General features: G+C 35.7%; 1 protein-coding gene across 1 annotated transcript in view; it reads left to right on the forward strand.

The window, feature by feature from the left end:
- Naaladl2 (N-acetylated alpha-linked acidic dipeptidase-like 2) overlaps positions 1–22,771 on the forward strand; it is a 902,864-nt gene that overhangs the window by 353,870 nt on the left and 526,223 nt on the right. Inside the window, exon 3 of the mRNA XM_013016159.1 lies at positions 7,629–7,902. Within this exon, the coding sequence (XP_012871613.1) occupies positions 7,629–7,902 (274 nt within the window). The remainder of the gene's footprint in view (positions 1–7,628; positions 7,903–22,771) is intronic.

The following is a 22,771-nucleotide window of genomic DNA, read 5'->3' on the forward strand; positions in this document are numbered from 1 at the left end:
TGAAAGCAGGGGTTATACTGTGGGGAGGGACATACAAAACAACAAAGAAATAATTTTATAAATGCGTTAGAAACAAATGCATGAAAGAAAAAAATTTAAATACATATCTTAGGGTTCATTTTCCTAACATCACCTTATCTGACCTTTTCTGCTTGACTCGTACATATACTAGATATTGCAGTTTTTCTACATTAAGTTTGCATTACTGTCAGGTGGAATGTAACTCTGGCTTACATATCAAATTAATTCCTGGTTGAATATCAAGCAGAACATCACATGCCTGACTACTGATAAAGCAGAAAGGAGGGTGTTGAGAAACAGTGTAGATAATCTCATTCTGTACTAATTTTTTTAAATAATATAATCAAAAATTAATATCTTTCTTGTTCAGACAGTTCTCAAACTTTGATATTTTGTTGTTGTTATATGTGCATGCATATCCTTGGGGACGAACTCGAGGTGACCACTCGAGTCACAGTTCTACTTTCTCCTTTTTTGTTAGTTATTGGACTTTCTTATTATTGGACTTTTTTGTTAGTTATGGACTTTCTTGCCTAGGCTGGCTTTGTACAGCCATCCTCAGCTCTCAGACACCTGAGCTAGCATTACAGGCCTAAGCTTCTGCTGCTTGGCTCAAACTCTGAAATTTGTACACCAGAAATAGCATATTAATTTCCTTAAGTCTCAATTTTCAATAGCATAAAAATCTCAAGTTAAAGACCCCAAGGTTGGCAACAGCGGATTGCTAGCTCAAATCCCCAGCTCTTCATTTCAATTATTTTGCACAGATGCTGTCTTTTCTTACATTCAACAGTTTTATTTGGTTTAGCAATCAGTTAAGATTGGGACTCTATACCTAAGTAGAAATGCAATACAATAAAATTCTGGTATTTTACTTAGCTCATTTTACATGTTGATTGTATTATCTGGTTTTCAATTTTCTTATCTGTAAGGTTGTAGTTATAGCATAGATTTGTGTGAAGATTAAACACAACATTTTGATTTGAATGTCATTTTAGAAACTAGAAGTAATAGAACAATGAATAATAGTTTCATTTGGCATAGCAAGAGTTGTTGTATGGCAGGGAAAAGGTCATCGGGTTCAGTTTTTCCTTTATCATAACTTCTGATTATGTATGGTAGAGCTGTACTGTGTGTTCTAGCTTAAAAACTTTAAGCCTAATTAAGAAATAAAAAACTGAGTTAATGTTATAGTTGTTAAACCTCTTATATGCATATTATTCAACAATTCACACCTTTTTATTAGGTTGGATCTCAAGTCAAATAATAACCCTACAGGAACTTTTGAATTTTAAGTGTATGAGAAATTTCAAATGGAAAAATATTAATGTGTATATCCATTGTCATGTATGTGCATAATAAAATCTTATTGGCTATTAGTAAATATGCTGATTTTCCCACTGTGTATTATTAGTGTCTTTCTTTAAATGTTTATTTTTGCCCATTTATTTAGTTTATTCTTGGCATTACCTCTGCCACTAGGAAAACTACATGCACTGGTTCCCCCAACTCTGACATCAGTGGTGCTCTGTGGCTCATCCAGTAGCAAGTGTTGAACACTGATATAAACAGAATTCTGTCTAGCAAAGCCAAAATACTTCTAGTTCCAGTCTCCATTGGCCAATGAAACATTAATGCCAAAGTCACTTTCAAATTCAAGTCTCAGGCATGACAGTTCATTATGCTGCCTGCCAGAACTACTGGCCCACAGAAACCCTTCATTTAAACATTAAGTATGAAGAAAACTCTCTTTTAAATAATTGCTTTTTGATTTTGGATGACACGCTCCTATTTTCACCACATTCTCTGAAATTAATAAATGGAGATTATTTAATCACATTTCACATTTAATATAGCTAGCTGCCTAATTATATCAAAACCCTTCACCATAAATCCCCAAATGGTTACTATGAGAAAAAGTTTGAAAAATGTGGAAATTCTCAAGGAAAATACAGCCATGTTAACACTAACTGAAACTAACCAATAAGAAAAAATAGACCCAACCAATCATGTAAATAATAAAGAAACGGAATGAATAAGTACATATTCAAAAAAAACAAGGTTGAAACAAAAAGTATGTAAGGAAGGAACACGCACGGGAAAGCAAGAGAGAAAGCACCAGCAGCGAAAGAAAGAACGGACAGACACCACCCACCCACAGAAAGCAACACCAACGACAAAAAAAAAAAAAAAAAAAAAAAAAAAAAAAAAAAAAAAACAACAATAAAAAAAGAGAAAAAAAAAAATTAAGGAAGAAGAAACAACACACCAGGTAACAACCGTAAGAAGAATGATGGGGAGGATGAGGAAGTAGTAGTTAAGAAAAAATGTTTCAACCAAGTGTTGCTGGCTTCAAAGTAATCCTTCCAACTCAGCAGGCTGAGATTTGATCATCCTGCTTCAAAACCAGATAGAACAGACAATATGAGAGATTCTTATCTCCAATTAGCAAGCAAAAAGCTGCAAGGAGTAGCTCAAGTGGAAGAGCACCAGTCATGAGTGACAAAGTTAAGAGAAAGTGTTAGGTCTCTAAATTCAAGTCCCAGGACTAGCACATATACATAAAAGATCAATTTGTCCAGTCATTCTAAGAAGTGATGTCTATGTAATCAAGTGTATTCAAAATATTTGTCATCATCTATGAGGATACATGTCTTGCTTGCTCATTAATTAATAAAAAATAAGTAATATGATTGATATGGTCAATAATTTATTTGTCATTCTTTCAGGGAGCTTCAATTTAAAACCTCATTCTTGGTCAGTGTTCTTGCTTATGGCTGGTACTTCTCCATACCTCTAGCAGAAAGATGCATGCTTTATATCGATCTATTGGTTATGTTAGCTTGCTGTAAAGATGTTCTCATATGCTTGAATCCAATCATAATCACAGTACAGGAGATTTAAGTAATGTGATCTCTGGTAGCTGAGATTATGTGACAAATAATAGCACATTGATCAATTTTGAGCAAAAATTACCATTACACATCTGTGAGGGAGCAGGTGAGGTCACAACTTCTAATTGCTTTTCCAGAATGTCTCCTGGAAGTTGTGAATCCAGCAATCAATACTTGAAAAGAAACCACATCTTATTAGAAGGTAGTTTATTTCGGTTTGGTGAAAATATTTTGAAATAGATAATATAATTCTCAATATATACAGATTTTTTTATACCAATAGACTAATTTGAACTCAAAAAAAGGAAGAGGAATTAATAGAAGAAACAAAATACAATGAGGAATAATTAGGCAAATGATGAAACCAGAAATCTGAAAATTTGAGAATTTGTGGCCTGCACCAAGAACAATGAACAAAAGCACTCTAATTCAGGATGAGAATACAAATTGTGTGTGGTCCGGTACCTCTCACTTTTAATCCCAGCTATTCAGGAGATTGGAGACATCATGGTATCTGTGAGCAAGCAAACTAAACAAGCTTTTCCTAAATTCTAGCCCGAGGATTTTCAGTATGGAACAATTTCTAGAAAAATGCTAACTTCTCTCTCAAATCTTCTCACAGTTTCTCTCAGACTGGAGGTCAAAAGGAAAAACCTCTACTTCACGTTAGGAGGGTTGACTCATTTAAATCTAAAAGGAGGAATGGTTCTGAAAGTATTTACTATTACATAGCAACTACTTTTAAAATTAGATGTAAAAACCATACACAAAATAATGACAAACTAAATCACAAAGTATTTTCAGTTAGTACACATTCTATTCTATGGAGCTTTTATTTTAGAAATGAAAGGTTTAATTAGCACTAGAAATCTACTAATGTGCCAGCTGCTGGTGACTCAAGCACTTAATCGTAGCTACTCAGGAGCCTGAGATCTGAGTGTAGAGGTTCAAAGCCAGCCTGGACAGGAAAGTCTGTGAAACTCTTATCTCCAATAAACCATCCAGAAAACAAAAAGTGCTGTGGCTCAAAATGCAGAATGCTAGCCTTGAGCTGAAGAGCTGAGGAAAAGCTATAGGCCCAAAGTTCAAGCCGCACAACTGACCAAAAAAAGGAAAAGAAAAAAGAAAAAAGAAATCTACTAATGTGATTTACAATAAAAAAAGAAAAGAGGATTGTTTTTAAATGCCTCAGGCTTTCTTTTATGATCCATAACAATGGTAAAGCATGTCTTAACACCAGAAAAGAGGAATACTTTCATTCTGACATGTATAGCACAATAGAGTGATAGTCACCAGCACATCTGATTAAATATTTCAGTAAACAACTTTTGGGGGTCTAAGCTTAATTATAATATATTATGTATGCATATAATCAGAAATTATAAAAATAAAATTTATAAATAGTGAGAGAGAAAGTAACAGAACTTTCATTATTTGCTAGCAATCAATTATATTTTCCAGTCCTGGGGCTTGAACTCTGAGGGCCTGGGTGCTGTCTCTGAGCTTTTGTGCTCAAGGCTAATACTCTACCACTTGAGTCACAGCTCCACTTCTTGCTTTTTGGCAGTTAAAGGTAAGCATCTCAAAGAGTTTTCTACCCAGATTGGCTTAGAACTATGTCTCAGAACTCAGACTCCTGTGTAGCTGGGATTACAGGTGTAAGCCATTGACACCTGGTTATAACAAATATTTTACACAGAAAATAGAGCAAAGAAAAAGGCTATACTTATAAGAGTTTAGTAGAATGTTCCGTAGAATAACTGAATATTGTTCCTTTATAGTAGAAATAGAGAAAAATAGTTTAAGTCATATTTTTCTAGTAATACTCACCAGATTCTTGATAGCTACCATCATCTGTTCAGGATATGATAGAAATCCTTATATAGGGCAACTTAGAAATAACAGAAATTTATTGCTCACATTCTAAGCAAAATAGCTACATGCTTACAAGGGGTTCATTATATATTTGTCTCATTTGATTTTTGTGGTTCTGATTTTTATTTTGTGAGAGAGTGTCTTGCTCTGTAACCAAACTGGCCACAAACTCATGATAGTGCTGCTTCAGCCTTCCAAACATTGAGATTAGAGCCCTCAGCCACTATAATATTTATGTTATAAATTTATATTTTGCACTTATGTTATGAAAGAATAAAAGTTCTCCTTCTGACCTTTTCTTTAAGACTGTTAATGTAATTTGCCTGATGATCTTCTAATAGTCTGATGATTTTCTTTTCTTGAGCATTATCCATTTGGTGTTTAGGATTTCAACATACAAATTTTGGAGTATTCATATATTCAGATCACAACTATCTGATAAAGATTCAATGGTACTTTATATAAGGATGACATATATGCTCCCAAACTGAGCTTTCATCTCATAACAATACAGGTCATAGTCTTGATAATGTAACCTCATGATAGTTCATCTCAATGCTAATAAAGAAGAGAAAATAAATGATTATTATGAAATCCTAGAGGAATAATTGCAGCAACTTATCACTGTTGGTATTAACATGTGATAACATGCATTAATGGAAAAAAACACTTCATTGCAAATATGGACCAAGAGGCTCCTGAGATAGGTAGGTTCTGGAGCCCAGACAGACCCAAATCTATGTGCTTGTCATTGCATATATACTTGTATAGATGTACATGTATACCTCTATACATGTACAAATGTAAAAGTAGATACCCACGTTTGAGTATTCCTGTCCTCCACATCCCTTCTGATATACTTGCTCTACCTCTTCTTTCTCCAGATATAAAACTCTTAGAAGTAAATGAGCAAAATTTCATGATTTGAAAAAGATCACATATTAGAAATTATGTGTATTAACATTACAATTTTATTTATTGTAAAACCACATATTGAAAATGAAAAGCTTTTTAATTCCCATTAAGAATTTTACTGGGTTAGTGAGCAAGAATTATTTTTAATATTTTGGATCTTTTCCCTCTGGTTGTGCCATTGCATGCCTTATAGAACAGAAGCTCTTACATATTACCTAAAAACGAGTTCTATTTTATCTATTCAATTAAAAAATATGAATAAAAGTTTCAGTGGAGTATTGTCTACAATAAGGAAAAATTGGACATATTTTAGAAGTTATTTATCCTTCAGAATACCTGATAAAAGCTATTGAAAGCTGAAAGAATCTCAAACATTTAATACAAAATATTTTTAATGGGCTTCACCATGATAATTTCATATATGCACGTAATGTGCTTTGGCTATGTTCACCCTCATCCTCCCCCCTATCTGCCCTCGCCACTAATGTTAGTCCTTCTCCAAATAGTCCTCATTTACATCCCTATCCTCTCTTGGGGCCATGTAGATTCTGCATTGGGGAGAAAAGATAAAGTGCTCCTCTTTCTGAGTCTGCCTTTCACACAACATGATGATCTCTTGTTCCATCCCCTCTTCTGCAAATGATATTTTTCATTCTTCTTCATGGATGAATACTATTCTTTGATCCATTGATGGGCAACTAAGGTAGATTCCATAGCTCAGCTATTGTGAATAGTGCTGAATAAACATGAATGTGCACATATTTTGACTTACTGTTCATGAGATATATGCCTATAGAGGCATAGCAGGATCTGTAGTTGGTCTGTATTTCAAATTTTTGTGGAAACTTTCTACTGATTTCTATAGTGGCCTCAATAATCTACATTCTCAGTCTGCATAAATCGTATGTAGAATTTTCTTTACTTCCTGCATCCCTATCAGTATTTATTATTGTTCTTTCCTTGGTGATGGTCATTCTGACTAGAGTGAGATAAAATTTTCATGTATTTTGATCTACATTTCTTGTATGGCCAAGGATATTGAATATTTTTTGCATGGTTTATATTGACCATTTTTCCCTTTTGCAGGAGGACCTCAGTTCATGTATTGGTTGGGCTGGTTTTGCCTTAGTTTATTCCCTCTTTCTTTTTTTTAAATACACTTACATATTCCAGTTGTCTGACTTTTACTTTCCTCCTAAATTCCACCCTTAAGAGAAAATGTGGCCCCGACTTTGTGAGTTGGTGAAATTTGCTTATGAAGATGATGCCCTGCTGTGTCACAGGTTCACTTGGCCCCATGACACTCCTTGATCCCTGGGGTGGCTACTTCTTCTCTTCCCACAGCAATTCTGTTAGAGAGGTCTCTTCTCTGCAGACTCATGGTACTTTATTAGCTCTTCACTTGAGAAATAATTTACTCAGGTGCTGGTGGCTCACACCAGTAATCCCACTACTAAGGAGGCTGATGATACCTGAGGATTGTGGCTCAAAGCCAGGCTGGGCAGAAAAGTCTGTGAGACTCTTGACTATAATTAACCAGAACAAAGAAGTGAAGGTATAGCTCAAGTGGTAGATCACTAGCTTTGTGTGAAAAAAGTAAAGAAGAGTGAAAGGTCCTGAGTTCAAACCAATTCTCTTTCTCTCTTTCTCTCTCTCTTTTCCTTGCACTCTCACGCTCACACATAATAATAATAACAATAAATAATCAATCACTAAATCCTTCATCATCTTGCTTAAATTTACAGAAATCCCTATTCATACAGTGTGAACTTGTGGTATAATTTTTTCCTACCCATCTCTCACCATACAATTGCATCTATGGACAACTGTTTACATTGCAAGCAGGTACACCTCCAAAGAATGAAGGTTTGGTTCCTTTGTGTTGTTGTCTTATTTTAATCTGGCTTTTAAAATGCCTTTCAGGAACTTGGTACAACTTTATCCAAGTGAGGATGACACAGACATTTCAAAGAGAATTAAGACTCACTGGACTTCGTTGGGTCTAGAAGATGTGCAGTTTGTCAATTACTCTGTGCTGCTGAGTCTGCCTGGCGCTTCCCCCAGCACTGTGACCCTGATCCCCAGTGGTCAGTGCTTCCTTCCTTCTGGCCAGCCTTGCAACCAAGAAGACAGAAAAGACAACAGCCAAAACATGCTCTACTCCTACGCTGCCTATTCTGCCAAAGGAACTCTCCAGGTGATATGATCATTTGTCTCTGTCATTTACAGTGAAATGAAATTAGAAAACAACAGCTTTCATCTAAATTGAGCTCACTGTCAAGATACAATGCCCCAAAGTAACCACTAAATGTTCCCAGGTGTAGAGGTGCCAGGGAAAGTAAGGGAGATTTGCATTTCCCAGGCCTTGCCTTATCATAGCTTGAAAGTGAAAACATGTTAGAACAATTCAATTCAAAGGTGTTGAATATGTGATTGCAGTGTCCTTAGTCCATATCTTGTGAGTAGGTTTCATTTATGATTTCAAAGACCAATTTGAATATGTTAATTTGGAGAGACTAGAAACAGAAATGATTTTGTGTTTGGAATTTGTGTATGCACATAAGAAATGAAGTGGAAATTGATGTGATTATTCACACATTTAAGATTTGAAGCACAATGCTTCCTCTTTCTTTATGAAAAACACAGGACAAGGAGTGTGCTGTCATTTTATCTCAACATTGTTTTTGTTGCCTGGGTTTGGTGCAGATTTTTTTTTTTGGTGTACTGGTTAAATGCAGGGCTTTAAAGCTTCCCTGAGTAGCTTTAAATCTTGTCATTGTAGTTTATTTACTGTTAGCTAGCAATCTAACAGTTAATTAGCTTCCCTTCCCTTCATTCCCCTTCCCTGTCATTATTGAGACTTGAACTCAAGGCCCTGCGATATCACTACTTACCCTTTTCACTCAAGGATGGCATTCTACCACATGAGCCACACCTCCCATCTGGTTTTTGGTTTTCTAATTGTTTTTTTTTCTGATTAACTGGAGATAAAAATCTCACAGACTTTTCTGCTCAGGATCGCCTCAAATGAGGTGATCTAAGCCTTTTTAGTAGCTAGGATTAGAGGTCTGAACCCCTATTGTTTTCATTTCAGTGGGTATAGTAATAGTTCCAGTTTAGTGACAAATTAACTTATAAAAGACTGAATTGTTGGGACATGAACTTTCAGCATTGTTGTATTCCATGTTATATCCCACTCTGAATTATACAGAGTTGTATATAACTAGCACGTTCCTGAGATGTTTTGCAATTAGAATTTAATGTTAAATATCTGCAGTATTTCCAGGTCAGTACTCATGTAATTTGATTTGATTAACATGTACTATTTCTGATAGGCAATAATATAAACACATCAGGCACAGTGGTTCTGTCTGAAATCCTACCTGATTAGGAACTGAAAATGGGATCAGAATTTGAGGACAATCAAGGCACAGTGTTGGGAAGACTCTCATCCAATAGCTGGGTATGGGGGCATGCACCAGTCATCCTAGCAGTGTGGGTGCTGAGCTCAGGAGGATAGTGGTTCCAAAAATAGTGGGCAACAATATTGTGAGATTCCATCTCAAGAAACTGGGCTCATAATTTTAACACCAGCAGAGAGTAGAAAACGAGACTATGGTCTAGGTGTGGGCCTTGGCAAAATTCAAAACTCTATCTCAAAATATCCAGTCCCTTCTAAGAAAGAGACTGCAAATGTGGCTTATTAGTAGAACAATTACCTAGCAAGTTCAATGCCCTTAGTTAAAACAGTATGAGAGAGTACAGCCAGCTCTTTTTCTTGGTTCTTAAACCAAAGGAAATGTTAAAGGAAGTAAAAAGCAACTATGAATAAGACAAATAACTTGTATTTAAATGTTATAATTTGAGAAATTAATGAGGACAATAACTATTTCCATAATTACATTAATGAATCTCTTATAGTAAGTACATACTAATTTACATATTTACATGAAGAACGCATTTGACATTGATGCTGATTGTTAAAACCATGTATAGGCAAGAATAATATTTGTTCGTGTCTTGCAAATATGATGTGGAACTTGGTTACCGAAGGCTACATGTTTAATAATTAAGAGAGTGTTGGTGATTTTGTGTATTGCTTCAGATATTTCCCTAATTTGAATGAGGCTTGAATGGCTGTTGCTACTAATGTGGGCATCCTTCCCATTTGATTTTGAGTACATTCTGTTTGCATGAATTTCTATACAGCAGAGCCATTAATAGGTTCTTAAGTTATTCTGTCTTGACTGCCAGCAAAGCTCCCCGGAACTTTTGCTTCTGACAAGGTTATTTGCAGAAGAGGCGTGCACCTTCCCTTTGCAGAGCTGTCATGTCCATTCATCATATGGCCATTTTGTATAAGCTTCCAATTTGTGCTTTCTGGTAACAGTCTAAACAGCATTTGTAATATCTGAGATCTACTTGAAAAGTCTACTTAGTGCCAGCATGATGGATGGTATACTTTACCGGTTCTTTGTAATTCATTGTGCACTAGGAAGGTGACATTGTTTACCCCATCATCAAGTCAAGTGGGTCAGTAAAAGGGTCCTAAGGAGAGTTGTCCTGTCAGATGCAAAATACATATTAAAATGGGTACATAAATAATTTACTATGAGTGAGGTTGGCATCAGGGAATAAACAGATACTTGCATTTTTTTCTTAAAAGATAAATAGCAACTATATCACCCTAAGGTTAAAGCCACTGGTAGTGGGAGCCTACAATATCGAATAAATTTTCTAAGCAGTGCACATCCCAAGGAATGTTTTATTTATACTGTGCAGGACACATGTAGAAAAGCATAATGCATGATATTTATTATACATTGATTCTCCTATGTTCTTCTTTTCTTTTTGAGCTGTAGATTTTTTCTTATTTCTGTACATTTTAGGTGAGGGAGATATTTTCCTTCTGGAAATCTTAATTCTAGTGCCTAAAAGGCAATTCAAGCAATGCAATTTTGCTAAGAAACATTTCAGCACTTATTATTCTGCATAAAAGTGTACTATCATTAGCATATTCCTCACCACTCTATACTGTACAGATCAGACTTCAAAGCCATCCTTACCAGCTGTACACAATCGCTACAGTGCTCTAAGACTTGACGTATTCTTCTGTATGATGGACTTATAATAGTCACTAAGATGGCTATTGGAAGTAATGAAAATACCATAGGCAGAGTCTTGTACTTAAAAAGCACTCTGGTTTTCATTAGGATTATTGTTTGGCAGAATATAGGCACATCATGATCAAATGAAGAAATAAGAAAATGTCTTATCCCTATATCAAGATTTGCAGTACATGCTTGTGCCATATTTAATTGTGCTACCCAAATTTAATCTTCCATCTTCTGTTAAATATTATAACAGTTAATTGTTAGAGAGGAAAAGGCTTTGACAAGTATGGATAAATTATAAACAAGATCTCAATCATAATTTTGAAACTTAACTCTGGACTCAAAGAATTTAGGAATTAAATAATTTATTGTGGAATACAGAAAGATAAATCATGTTCTATTGGCCCTGAAGAGCACTGTTTGCTTTTATATATGAAATAGTAAGACATGGTAGTTTAACATATGAACTTTAAGCACTACATCAAATATTTTGTCAGAGTCTTAAAGAGAAAAATGTAGCAAGATGCCCAGGAATCCATGTATAGTTTATAATGTATGTCTGGTTTCCTCATGACTGGGAAGGGATAAAAGGCAGGGCTATTCACACTTACTTCCGAATGACCCCTGAACAAGCTAAAAACAAAACAAAAATCAGAGACATCGGGAAGCTAGGGGAGTCCAGTGGAATTTTATAACTTAAATCTTTTGTGTCTGGCTTTTTACATGGAGTTACTATCTGAATACCACAGAAAATGAGTGCGGTGCCATTTTCAGTGGTCTTTCTATTATGGTTCATACCAATGGCAACAATGGAAGATATGAGATAAATGACTGGGATTCCAGCTGTTTAGAGTGCTTATTAATTTTTAAAAGTTTGCACAAAATCCCATAGTCAACTCTAACTTTTGCTCCTGGTTTCACAAGCCCTGCTCACTAACTGTTTGAGTTTTTAAACAAATGGATCATACTGGTTTCTGGTGGCTCCTGCCTGTAATCCTAGCTACCCAAGAGGCTAAGTAAGATCTGAGAATTGAGAATCAAAGTCAGCCCAGGCTTGAGGTTCCTGGAGACTCTAATCTCTGTGAACCAGACAAAAAGCCAGAAGTGTATTAGTGACTCAATTGGTATAGTTCCAGCCTTGGGCAAAAAAGTGAGGCTGTGAGTTCAAGCCCAGTACTGGCATAAAAACCAGCAAAAAAATAAAACAGAGCTTCATTCAACCAAGCAGGTAAAAGCCTAGTGGACAATTCCATAATTTATCAGAACAAAAGAATCCTTTTTAGGGGAAAAACCAAAGGTCTGAATTCTGAGTTTGTTGGTTTTTTTGTTTGGTTGCTTTTTTGTTGTGTTTTATTTTCTGCTTTTTTGTCATAGCTTTGAACTCAGGGCGTGGCCACTATCCCTGAGCTCATTTGCTCAAGGTTAGCACTCTACTATTTTGAGCCACAGCTCAACTTTTTGTTTGTTGGCTGGTGGTTAATTGGAGATAAGAGTCACATGGACTCCTCTGTCTGGGTTGGCTTTGAACCATGATCTTTAGATCTCATCCTTCTGAGTAGCTAGCATTACAAGCGCCGGGCCCTGAATTCTAACTTTTGATGTGATGAGGTTCATTTATAAAGGTTCTTCATCACTATTACTATTTGACAGAAATACTCTTTTTTTATTACTTATTTCATTTAAAACATACTACCTGCAAAGATAAGTCATAATGGAGCTTGCTTCACAAATTGAACTTGTATTTTAATTTCTATCAAAACACCAATTCTCAAATATCTTAGATAGTAAATAAGATTAATATCATTTCAAAATTTCTACAAATCGAGTGTTTACAGAAAATATGTCATGAGTTTACTATCTAGAAAGCACACAGCTTAGGTTTCTGTACTATTTCCAACACTAATCTAATTGATTTTAGAAAGAAAATTCTGCTATTAGTTTCATAGCTTGCAGGAAGAATTCCCTTGAATGAATTTTCTTGTCCTTCAACATCCTTACCTTAATAAGTTGAGTGTCATTAATTAAATAAAGTGCCCTGTGATTATTAATTTGTCATTCCTTATATTTTAATTTGGTACTGAAAATTGACTAATTTAGGATTGAGCCAGCTGGATCTAACTTCATAACAGGATACATTCAACATTCAACAAACACACATTGAGTGCCCTTTATCTGCCTATTACAGAGGATGAGTAATGAGGAAAAACAGTCTTGGATCAGCCACATAGGGCTGGCAATCTGATAGGAGGAGCTGGCATAGAGTTCACCAATCATCAAACTGCACAAGCTCATGCTGCAATCATTAAACTGCACAAGGTTATATTGCAATGAACTCTGGCAAATTACTTACATATATAAGCTCCATTTCCCTCATCTAGAAAATAGGCAGACATTTACCAAAAAAAAAATGTTCTGAAGGGAGCCTACAAGCAATCTGGTACAATCTGCTTCATAAGATATCTAGCATATGGAATTTGAATGGTTAATTATTTAGTTTTGCCTTATAAACCTTTCACTGTACAGTTCATTCCTTACACACACACACACACACACACACACACACACACACACACACACAATGTCCCAATAGATAGAATATCCTATCAGCCTCTTCTTTCGGGTATTTTGCTCTTGTTAATTTAATAAACTTGACTTTTTCTGAGTTCATGGAGACTTTTCCAACTTCCTCCAGGCTTAGACATAAGCTTTAACTTGTATGTCAGATGAATACCTGTCTTCTGTTTTTAGTCCTCTGTCAATACCTATTGTGTACATTCTACCTCTTTAGAAGGCCACACACTTAAATGTAATCTTTTATGAATGAGATTTTTCACCTTTCACTTAAGTTCTATGAATTCAATATGTTGCAGAACTAGAAAGCTCTTGGTATATATATTTGTTTTTTTTGTTTTTGGTCAGTCATAGGTCTTGACTCTGGGCCTGGGTGCTCTACCTCTTGAGCCACTTCTGGTTTGGAGACAAGAGTCTCATGGACTTTCCTGCCCAGGCTGGCTTTGAACTGTGATCCTCAGATCTCAATCTCCTGAGTAGCTAGGATTAGAGGCGTGAGCCACTGTTGCCCAACTTCTTGGTATATTTTTTTTTTTTTTTTACAAAATACACATTAGAGGGCTCCATACATGTGTCTTAATGGCATGGGGGAGCCAGCCAGCCAGAGTTTATCTGCTACTAAGATTCTTTTGTGAGCTATCCTAATTTTGTCCACCTCCAATTTCTCACAAAATAGTGTCCTGCTGGCCTTCAGAAATCAAGTACATTGAAAATCCTTAAACCATATAAATTTGTCAATGCAGCATGTCAGGACTGTTACATCCAAGATAACTATTTGACTGGCTTATAACCTTATAGTACTCAACAAGAGTCAATCCATTCCAAGTTAATGGCAGTAAGGTCGCAGTATAAAGGTGGGGTGGACAGAGCCAAAAACAGTGACATGAAACACAAAGGGCCAATACACTCGAAAAGCAGTTCAATTCATCTTGTGGGGTGTGTGTGTGTGTGTGTATAAAATCTTGATTGCTATGGTATTAGGAGAAAACAAGAGGAAAAGTACAATGATGCAGTATCAAACTCTTACCTTCTACAAAGAGCACATATGGAGGTGATCTTTTATGCCTCTGCCCAAATTTGTGTGATTTTAAAGGTCACAGAAGGTGAAGAGTATGTTGGAATTTCAGATGTTGGAGTCTTTACTTGATGATTCTATAAACACTTTTGCTTTGCTTTGATAATCTATATTTGTATTAGATATTAGATTATTTATTTGAGATGCACACATATGTATGTATCTTTGAGGTATCTTTACATAGACTTTACATGCATCAGTGTTAGTAATCATTTAACAAATATTTATTTATTATTTTACTTCATACTATCCTGGGTGTTGCCTGGTGTAAGTCATGGTTTTGTTAGAAAAATCTCAGCCCCAAGGGGTAGATCATCAGTGGAGCTAGCAAGCTGAGTGAGTGTCAAATCTTGAGTTTAAACAGCAATAACAGCAAACATTTTTAAATTTTAGTAATGGTTGATAAATTGGTATTGACTTAAATATTAAATGTTGTGTACATATTTTCACTTACCATTATGTACCTTATAAAGATGTGGTTAAAAATAAAAAATAATTGAAACCCTTAAATAAACACAATAAAGAAGGAAATTATATTAATATATCATAGATAATTAGTTAGAAGTAGAATCCAGCTGTGGACAAGAGCAGAGCAAAGTCAATGCATTGTCTTGATTTGGAGTAATCAAAGCATTAAATGAGTTGTTGGATTCAGAAATCTGACATCTGATACCTGACATCTGAAATCTGTGATCTAAGGTCTGATATTGGAGGGAAAATTTGAAAATGCAAAGGAATGAGTGAGATAAGTTACAGTGGGTGACGTGTGTGCTTTTCTTGTAATGAAATGTTTATTCATTCTAGGCATCTTTAGTAAGCTGAAGCCAAACTGTATAGTGTATATAATAGAGTCAAGTGGCTTTTGCTGAACCAGGGGAAGGGTAAAAAGGAGCAGAAGAAGCAGTTACCTAATTGTTGGAGTCAATACCAAATTTAAATATAGAATCCTATATTCAAAATCATTGATAACTTCAAGGCAATGGCACCAGAATATGATAGCAGGGCTCCCTTCAGAGTACCAACATCTGTTCAGCTGCACAGGCTTTAGGCTGGGGAAGCCAGCATTAGTGGAAGAGATGTGAATATGGAAAAACATGGCGAGGATCATGCAAGGCAGAATTGGACACATTACAATTTTGATTTGATTTACTTTTCTATCTCAAAGTCATCTTTTTCCTAATGAAAACACTGAGATCGAGAAAAGTCCATTTAAAATGAACCCACATTGGCAGAGTTTTGAAGATTCAGCATCCCACCATCTGTGTGATTCCCCCCAAAAGCTATCACCTTTCCATTCACTTTCTTTTTGATTTCTATAAAATTATTTTATTTATTAATTTTATTATCCTTAAGAACAAAGGTCTTGCCAATTACCATGCATCTTTGATCAATGGCCGTTCTTCCTTCCTGCTCTATCTCAACTGCACCCATTCCCTCAGTTGTCCTGATTCTATTTTCACATGTGCACATTAACTTTTTTGGCTCCATTTCCCCGTCATCTATCTGCTCCCGCCCCTCTTGATCTCACCTTTACATACCTTTCATTTTCTTACCTGCCCCACCTGCTTTCTTTGGCAATGACATGGTCACATATCATGTTGCTGAGTGTCCGAAATACAATCTAGTATGTAGTAGCTATGTGCGAGAAAGCTTTGTCTAATGTTTCTTTACATGAAGTTCCTCATGTGAAAAATGAGAATAGCTAATCTATCTCTTTGACTTCTTCTAATGATTAAAGGGAACAATTCCTATAATAAGCTGCTTAGAGGTGTGTTAACTATATAAAAATGTGTGCATCCATAGAAAATGTTAGTGTGGTAATGGTGCGGCTGAATCTTTCAAAACTGAAGTTACAATGGTTGGCTTATTATTTACCATTTATTTCTTTGCACTAGCATCCTAGGAGTGCAAAGTCAATTGCAACACATCCCAGTTCCAAATGCAAATACTTCTTATCTTTTGCTATGTGATTTTTGTCCATTAAGTTTCAATGTTAACTACTCCGGATATACATGTATGTGTATCCATTCATTTAGTCCTTATTTTATTGAGGGCCTATGCTGTGCTTGTTAATGAAAATAGAGCTTGACTATGACCATTGGGTGGAATTGTGAAAGAGTCTACGGGTTTCCTCATCTGCATATGTATGAGCATTGCCATGATTATTGAAATATATTGTTTGAATGGATGTGATTTTAGTCAGCAGTGAGAGGCCATCAGAGCTTAGTTGTTTGGTTATTACTAAACTATATAGATATTTCATTTTTAATGAAGAATGGAGACATCCAACACAAATGCTGCAGCCATGTAACAAACACTTGTTTCTAGCCCAATTAAGTTTGCGACAATATCAATTTTGATCTAGATTCAATATGTTTTCCTATATACCGTAATTACTGACATTAAGAGGACAGAACTAAATAGAATTACCAAGTTATTTATCTAGGTTAGAAATAAGATTCCTGTTCATATGTTAGTTATATTTCCAGTAGTTGAGCTTTGTCAAGTTTAAAATGTTTTGATTGCTATGATAATTTTATTATTTGTTAGAATTACATTTTATTTTTTCCAGGTTCTTTTCTATGATCTAGAAAATTGTATTTGAAATGAAATTCTACTTAAAGATTTAATTTTTTATTTTTATAAAGTTTCATATTAAAAAGAACAAGATTGTCATTGTTGAAAAAATTCATATGAAAAAATGTATGCTTTTATTTATATTAACTCACATTTATTAGAAAATTTGATATAAGATGTCTTTCAATTTTTGTACTTTGTATTTGTAATAAAAAGTACAAGTTTAGTATTTGCATTTATTTTTTATAACTCATAAAGGATTTTTAAAATTAACTTTATTATTGAAGGTGATACACACAGGTGTTACATTTACATGCATCAGGTAATAAGTACATTTCTTTTCCTACACTGTCATCTGTCCCCAAATACTTTCCCTTTCCCTCCCTCCCATCTCCACCCATGAGTTGTATAGTTCATTTTCATCAATGTCCATTGCATGACACTGCTGCATTTTTTCATCCTTTTACATCACATCCCGTGCCCCCCTCACCCTCCCACTGATATGCATCTGAATACACTGTATATAAGGTAATGAATACAGAATCATTAGAAAAAGAAAAAATGTAAAATAAGTAATTTGTTTACATATTTTTAGAATTCATTTAAATATGTCTATTATTTTGTGTACATATGAAACAATGCTTGGGTATTTCACCTTTGTGATTCTCTCCTAAGACTATTCTCTTTTGGTTTCAATATATGTGAGTATCAAGAATCCTGTATAGTTTGTAATATCTCAGTGCATTTTAGATCTAACTTCTGCATATCAGGGAGAACATGTGCCGTTTGTCTCTCTGATCTTGGATTACCTCACTTAACATGATTTGTTCTAGTTCCATCCATTTCCCTGCAAATGACATTATTTTATTTTTTCTAATAGCTATGTGAAATTCCATTGTATAAAGGTAGAACAATCTTTGTATCCACACATTTTTTGTGAGGCATCTGGGTTGTTTCTGTATCTTGGCTATTGCGGATAATGTGACAATGAATATATATGGCAGGTGTCTTTATCATATCATGATGCTCAGGGTAGATGCCTAGGAATGGTATGGCTGGATGATAGGGAAGGTCTGTGTTTAGATTTTGCAGAACCTTCAGACTGCTTTCCAGAGTGGTTATATTAGCTTACATTCTCACCAGCAGTGCAGTGGGGTTCCTTTTTCCCCATACCCTAGCCAGCATTTGTTGTCTGAATTTAAAATGTTGGTCAATCTAACTGAGGTGAGATGGAATCCCAGGGTTGTTTTGATTTGCATTTCCTTTATGGCCAGGGATGATGAGCATTCCCCCATGTGTTTCTTTGCTTTTCTTACTTCCTCTTCTGAGAAGTCTCTCCTTACCTTTCTTGCCCATTTAGTGATTGTTTTGTTAAGTTTGGGAGAGGTTAATTTCTTGAGCTTTTCATATATATTGGATATTATGCCTTTTCTGATGTATTGCTCGTAAAGATCTTTTCCCAGTTGTTTAGCTCTTTTTCTCGTTTGTTAACAGTATCCTTAGCTGTGCACTTTTTGTTTTAATGTAGTCCCACTTGTTGAGTCTCTCACCTATCTGTGTGTCTCTGGGACTCTATTCAAGAAATTCCTGCCTATACCTATAAGCTCTAATGTTTCTCTGACTCTCTCTTGCAGTAGTTCCAGAGTTATTCACAAAGGATTTGACATTTTTATTTTAATAAATTTATCTTGATTTTTCTTCTTCACTTTAAGGAGAAATCTAAAAAATAAGGTGTAGATTTGTTCTGTAAACAAAAGCATCTGTTGAAAGCTATTTTTTAATTTTATTTTTCACTTACATTGTTTTAATATTTTTATAATGGTCCTGTACAGAGGGGCTACAGTTACATAAGTAAGGTAACGAGTATATTTCCTATCTAGCAGTGTTTTCCCTTCCCTCCCCACCTCCCCAATTCCTTGGAAGCTATTTTTTATTAAAGTCTAGGTAACTTTATTCTTCCCTTCGCGTACATTTTATATTAAAAAACAGGAATTATATTATTAGGCTCCACTCTGGACTGAATGTTCTCTCTCGGTGGAAATCCATTGGTTAAGAGCGAACTACCAATATGACTATATTTAGACATGGTGCCTACAGAAGAGTAGTTAAAGATAAAAGGAGGTCTTTAGGGTAGGCTCTGATTTGATTAGATTAGTGTCTTTACAAGAAATGATTCCAGAGAAAATATCTGAGATCAAGAATGCATTCATATTCTTTCCATCTCTCTACCCCATTCCCCTTTCTCCTATCTTCCCTTTTCTCTCTTTCCCTCTTTCTTTTACTGTGTCTGCCTGTCTGTGAGTCTGTGTCTGCCTGCCATTTGAGACCTAGATAGAAGCTGGTTGTCTGCAAGCCAGGAAGAGAGATTTCCCCTGGGACCCAGTTGGCCTCCATCCTGATCTTTGGCTTCTGGCTTCCAGAACTGTGAGGCAATAAACTCCTGTTGTTTAAGCAAACCAATTGGTGTTTTATAAATCCTGAGCACAGGAAGACACACCAGTTTCTGGGGAGTATGATGGATTATTCCATGTTTAACCTAATATTGCCCATGGGAAGTCCTTGTTTGGAATCTGTCAAGTCTTCAGCATCTTCAGCAATGAAGTGGTTTCCTGTAAGAAAAACCCATCTACTGGGAAAATCCCTCCATTCTTGTGTTACTAATCATGTAACATGAGCCTCATCTTTCTTCTGTAGAAAATGATGATAAAGGATGGTTTCCTCAAAAGTTAAAAATTGTCTGAACAGTTCCCATGATGCAGTAGGAACTTATATGTTATTTTATATTATTCCCTGTTCCTCGGTGTATCTGTTTAATAATCGTGAAGACTGACCAATTCAACATTCTATTTCTTTGTCACAAAATTGAAATCCTTTCAGGGCTGGGAAAGTAGCTCAGTGGTAGAGCGCTTGCCTAGCATGCATGGGTCCTGGGTTCAATTCCTTAGCACCACATAAGTAGAAAAAGCCAGAAGTGATGCTGTAGCTCAAGTGGTAGAATGCTAGACTTGAGCTGAAGAGCTGAGGGACAGTGCCCAGGCCCAGAGTTCAGGCCCCAGGACCGAATAAAGAGGGGAAACATCTTTCAGCAAGTCATTGATATGCAACATCTTTGTGTAAATGTTTATTTATGTCAACATCACATGACACCCTTATTAAAGAGAAGATTTGCATTCTAAGCTGCAAGAATATGAAGGATGTCAGATTTCTATAGTTTCCCCCCCAGGTTTTTTTTTTTGGTGATTTATTGCACTAGATGCTCTCAAATTATAAATCAAAGAACAACTGATGTATGAATGATCACATTTAATATCCCAGCTTCTCAGTCTTTGCTAATTGGTTGATCACTCCTCTTTAGTATAAAGAGTAGGTATTTTAATATTAATGTTAAAATATGCAGCTTTCTTTCCAACCGCTTTTATGTGGACCACTGCACACTAATACCATGGCTTCCTTTTTCACCTGGGATAAAATCTATTGTTCCTTGTCAATTGTTACTGATGTTTTAGGTTCCTAGTTCAAAAATTAATGTGAGAAATGACATAATCCCTGCTGTTCAGACATAAATTAAATGTAGTATTCTGCTGGTTGAGTAAATGATTGTCTATGTTGAGGGGACAAATTTGATGAGAAGCAGTTCATTGTAACATTGTGAACATGTGAAAAGAAAAGGTTTGGCATTTTATCCCCCTGTTGCATATTGATTTATGCCTCAGAAAAATTCAATGTGCTTTCATGCAGCTGTGATTTTGAGCTGACTTGAAGGTGAATAGGAAAGACTTTCAGAAAGGATGTGGTTCAAAGATACCCTCTGAAGGCAATAGATACATTTTATTATCACATGTCAAAACCTCAGAACATTGGCACTTGTACAATTATTGATTTATAATGTACTGCCTCAAACTGTGGAAGCCAAAATAGACAGGTATAATAATATCCATTTTAAGAAACATTTCTTTGTTTAAAATAAAACTCACACAGGCTAACATGCTTTGATCCATTGACACATACTTTTAAGTAAGGTGGATTGAAGAACCCTGTAATTGAAATTGTTCTTGTTCATTTGTGACATTGATGCTTTTTAATAATGTGAAAGATTTTAGAGAATTGGTATTTTTGTCATGGCTATGTCATTCTGGTAGATAGGAACACGAGAAGACAACCGTACCTTTATCCTCCAGAGCAGCAAGAATTTCCTCAACCTCTTCTAAATAAGAAAAACCTATTCTTTTAAATATAACCGAGAAACATCCTGAGAAACATGTCTGAAGATGCTGTCACTGAATCAAATGTAATTAGTAGGCAGCTTAGAAATGGAAGAAAAAAATCTGAACTCTCTCATTTGTGCAATGCAATCATTAATATGTGACTAATATGTAATCAGTCTTTTAAGATCACAGATCAACAGTTATTTATATGATAATGGCATCAGCAAATTCAAAAATTATACTAAAGGAACCTGATTTAATTACATGTTAATAGGAAGAAAATTGTAATGAAAAGCCATTCTGACAGATACATTCTCAGCAACTAGATTTCTTGCAAATCACCTTGAGATTCATGAGGTAGCACTGTATACTACACCGTTGGGTGAAAACAAGCTTGTCCTGGGCCATTTACATGATCTTTCCATGTACCGGAATCTGAGGCTGGTGTACCCTCCCCCTCCACATACATACAGGTCCAAGGAGGGCCTTGAGGGTGGGAGAGATAATTCTGAGGTTTAAAGTAGAAAACATTTTATATAACTGGATAATGGATAACTGAAATTCATTAAGGCAGAGAAGACTTGAAATGGCATTGATATTTTCCTAGTTTTTGCAGATGCAGATAAATGCAACTTCTAAAGTACTATTTCAGGCTAGAAATGCCTTCTCCAATAGATAGATTTATGTATCATTCAGTGGTATTCATATTTTCTTTTTGAAACATTTCACAAAAGAACTCATGTGAGCAATGCTCTTTGCATATAACTGTCTATAAGTGAAGTGCATTGGTTCTTGGTGGGAAGGGTGGAAAATCTCAAGTCTTCACTTTTCTCACTGCGTTGCTCTCACTCACTCTTTTATCCACATGTCTATGTACAGAATGATACAATTTGAAATAGCATGTTTTGCTTTACACATTGTACATATCCTGGAAGGCAGATATACAACTACCATTTTGATGACAGAAATTGCAGAAGTATAGTTGAAAGGAACTGTCTAAGCTAATAGAAATACATGTTAAGTAGGTCCTGCAGTTCAGTATAGCTTTCCAGGGAAGAGGAGAGGGCTAGGTAGCCCTTTGCCACAGGAGGATTCATTTGATTGTCAACACAGAGTTGTGAGAGTTCTACGCTACCAAAAGGGAATTTCTAAAAATGAGTAACACAAATGTGTGATATTATGTAACTATAGATAGTAGGTGTGGTGATTTGTGACAAAAATTATACCTTGGGGACAGGAAGGAGGCTCAGTGGTAGAGTGCTTGCTTGCATGTATAAGCCCCTGGGTTCGAATTCTCAGTACCATTTAAGCAGAAAAAGCCGGAAGTGGCACTGTGGCTCAAGTGGTAGAGCTAGCCTTGAGCTGAAGAGCTCAGGGACAGCACCCAGGCCCAGAGTTCAGGCCCCACAACTGACAATAATAACAACAACAGGGGCTGGGAAGTTGGCTCAGTGGTAGAGTGCTTGCCTTGCATGCCTGAGGCCCTGGGTTCGATTCCTCAGCACCACATAAGCAAAAAGAAAA

Source organism: Dipodomys ordii, unplaced genomic scaffold, assembly GCF_000151885.1.
Source record: "Dipodomys ordii isolate 6190 unplaced genomic scaffold, Dord_2.0 Scaffold30, whole genome shotgun sequence".
NCBI classification, from domain to species: domain Eukaryota; kingdom Metazoa; phylum Chordata; class Mammalia; order Rodentia; family Heteromyidae; genus Dipodomys; species Dipodomys ordii.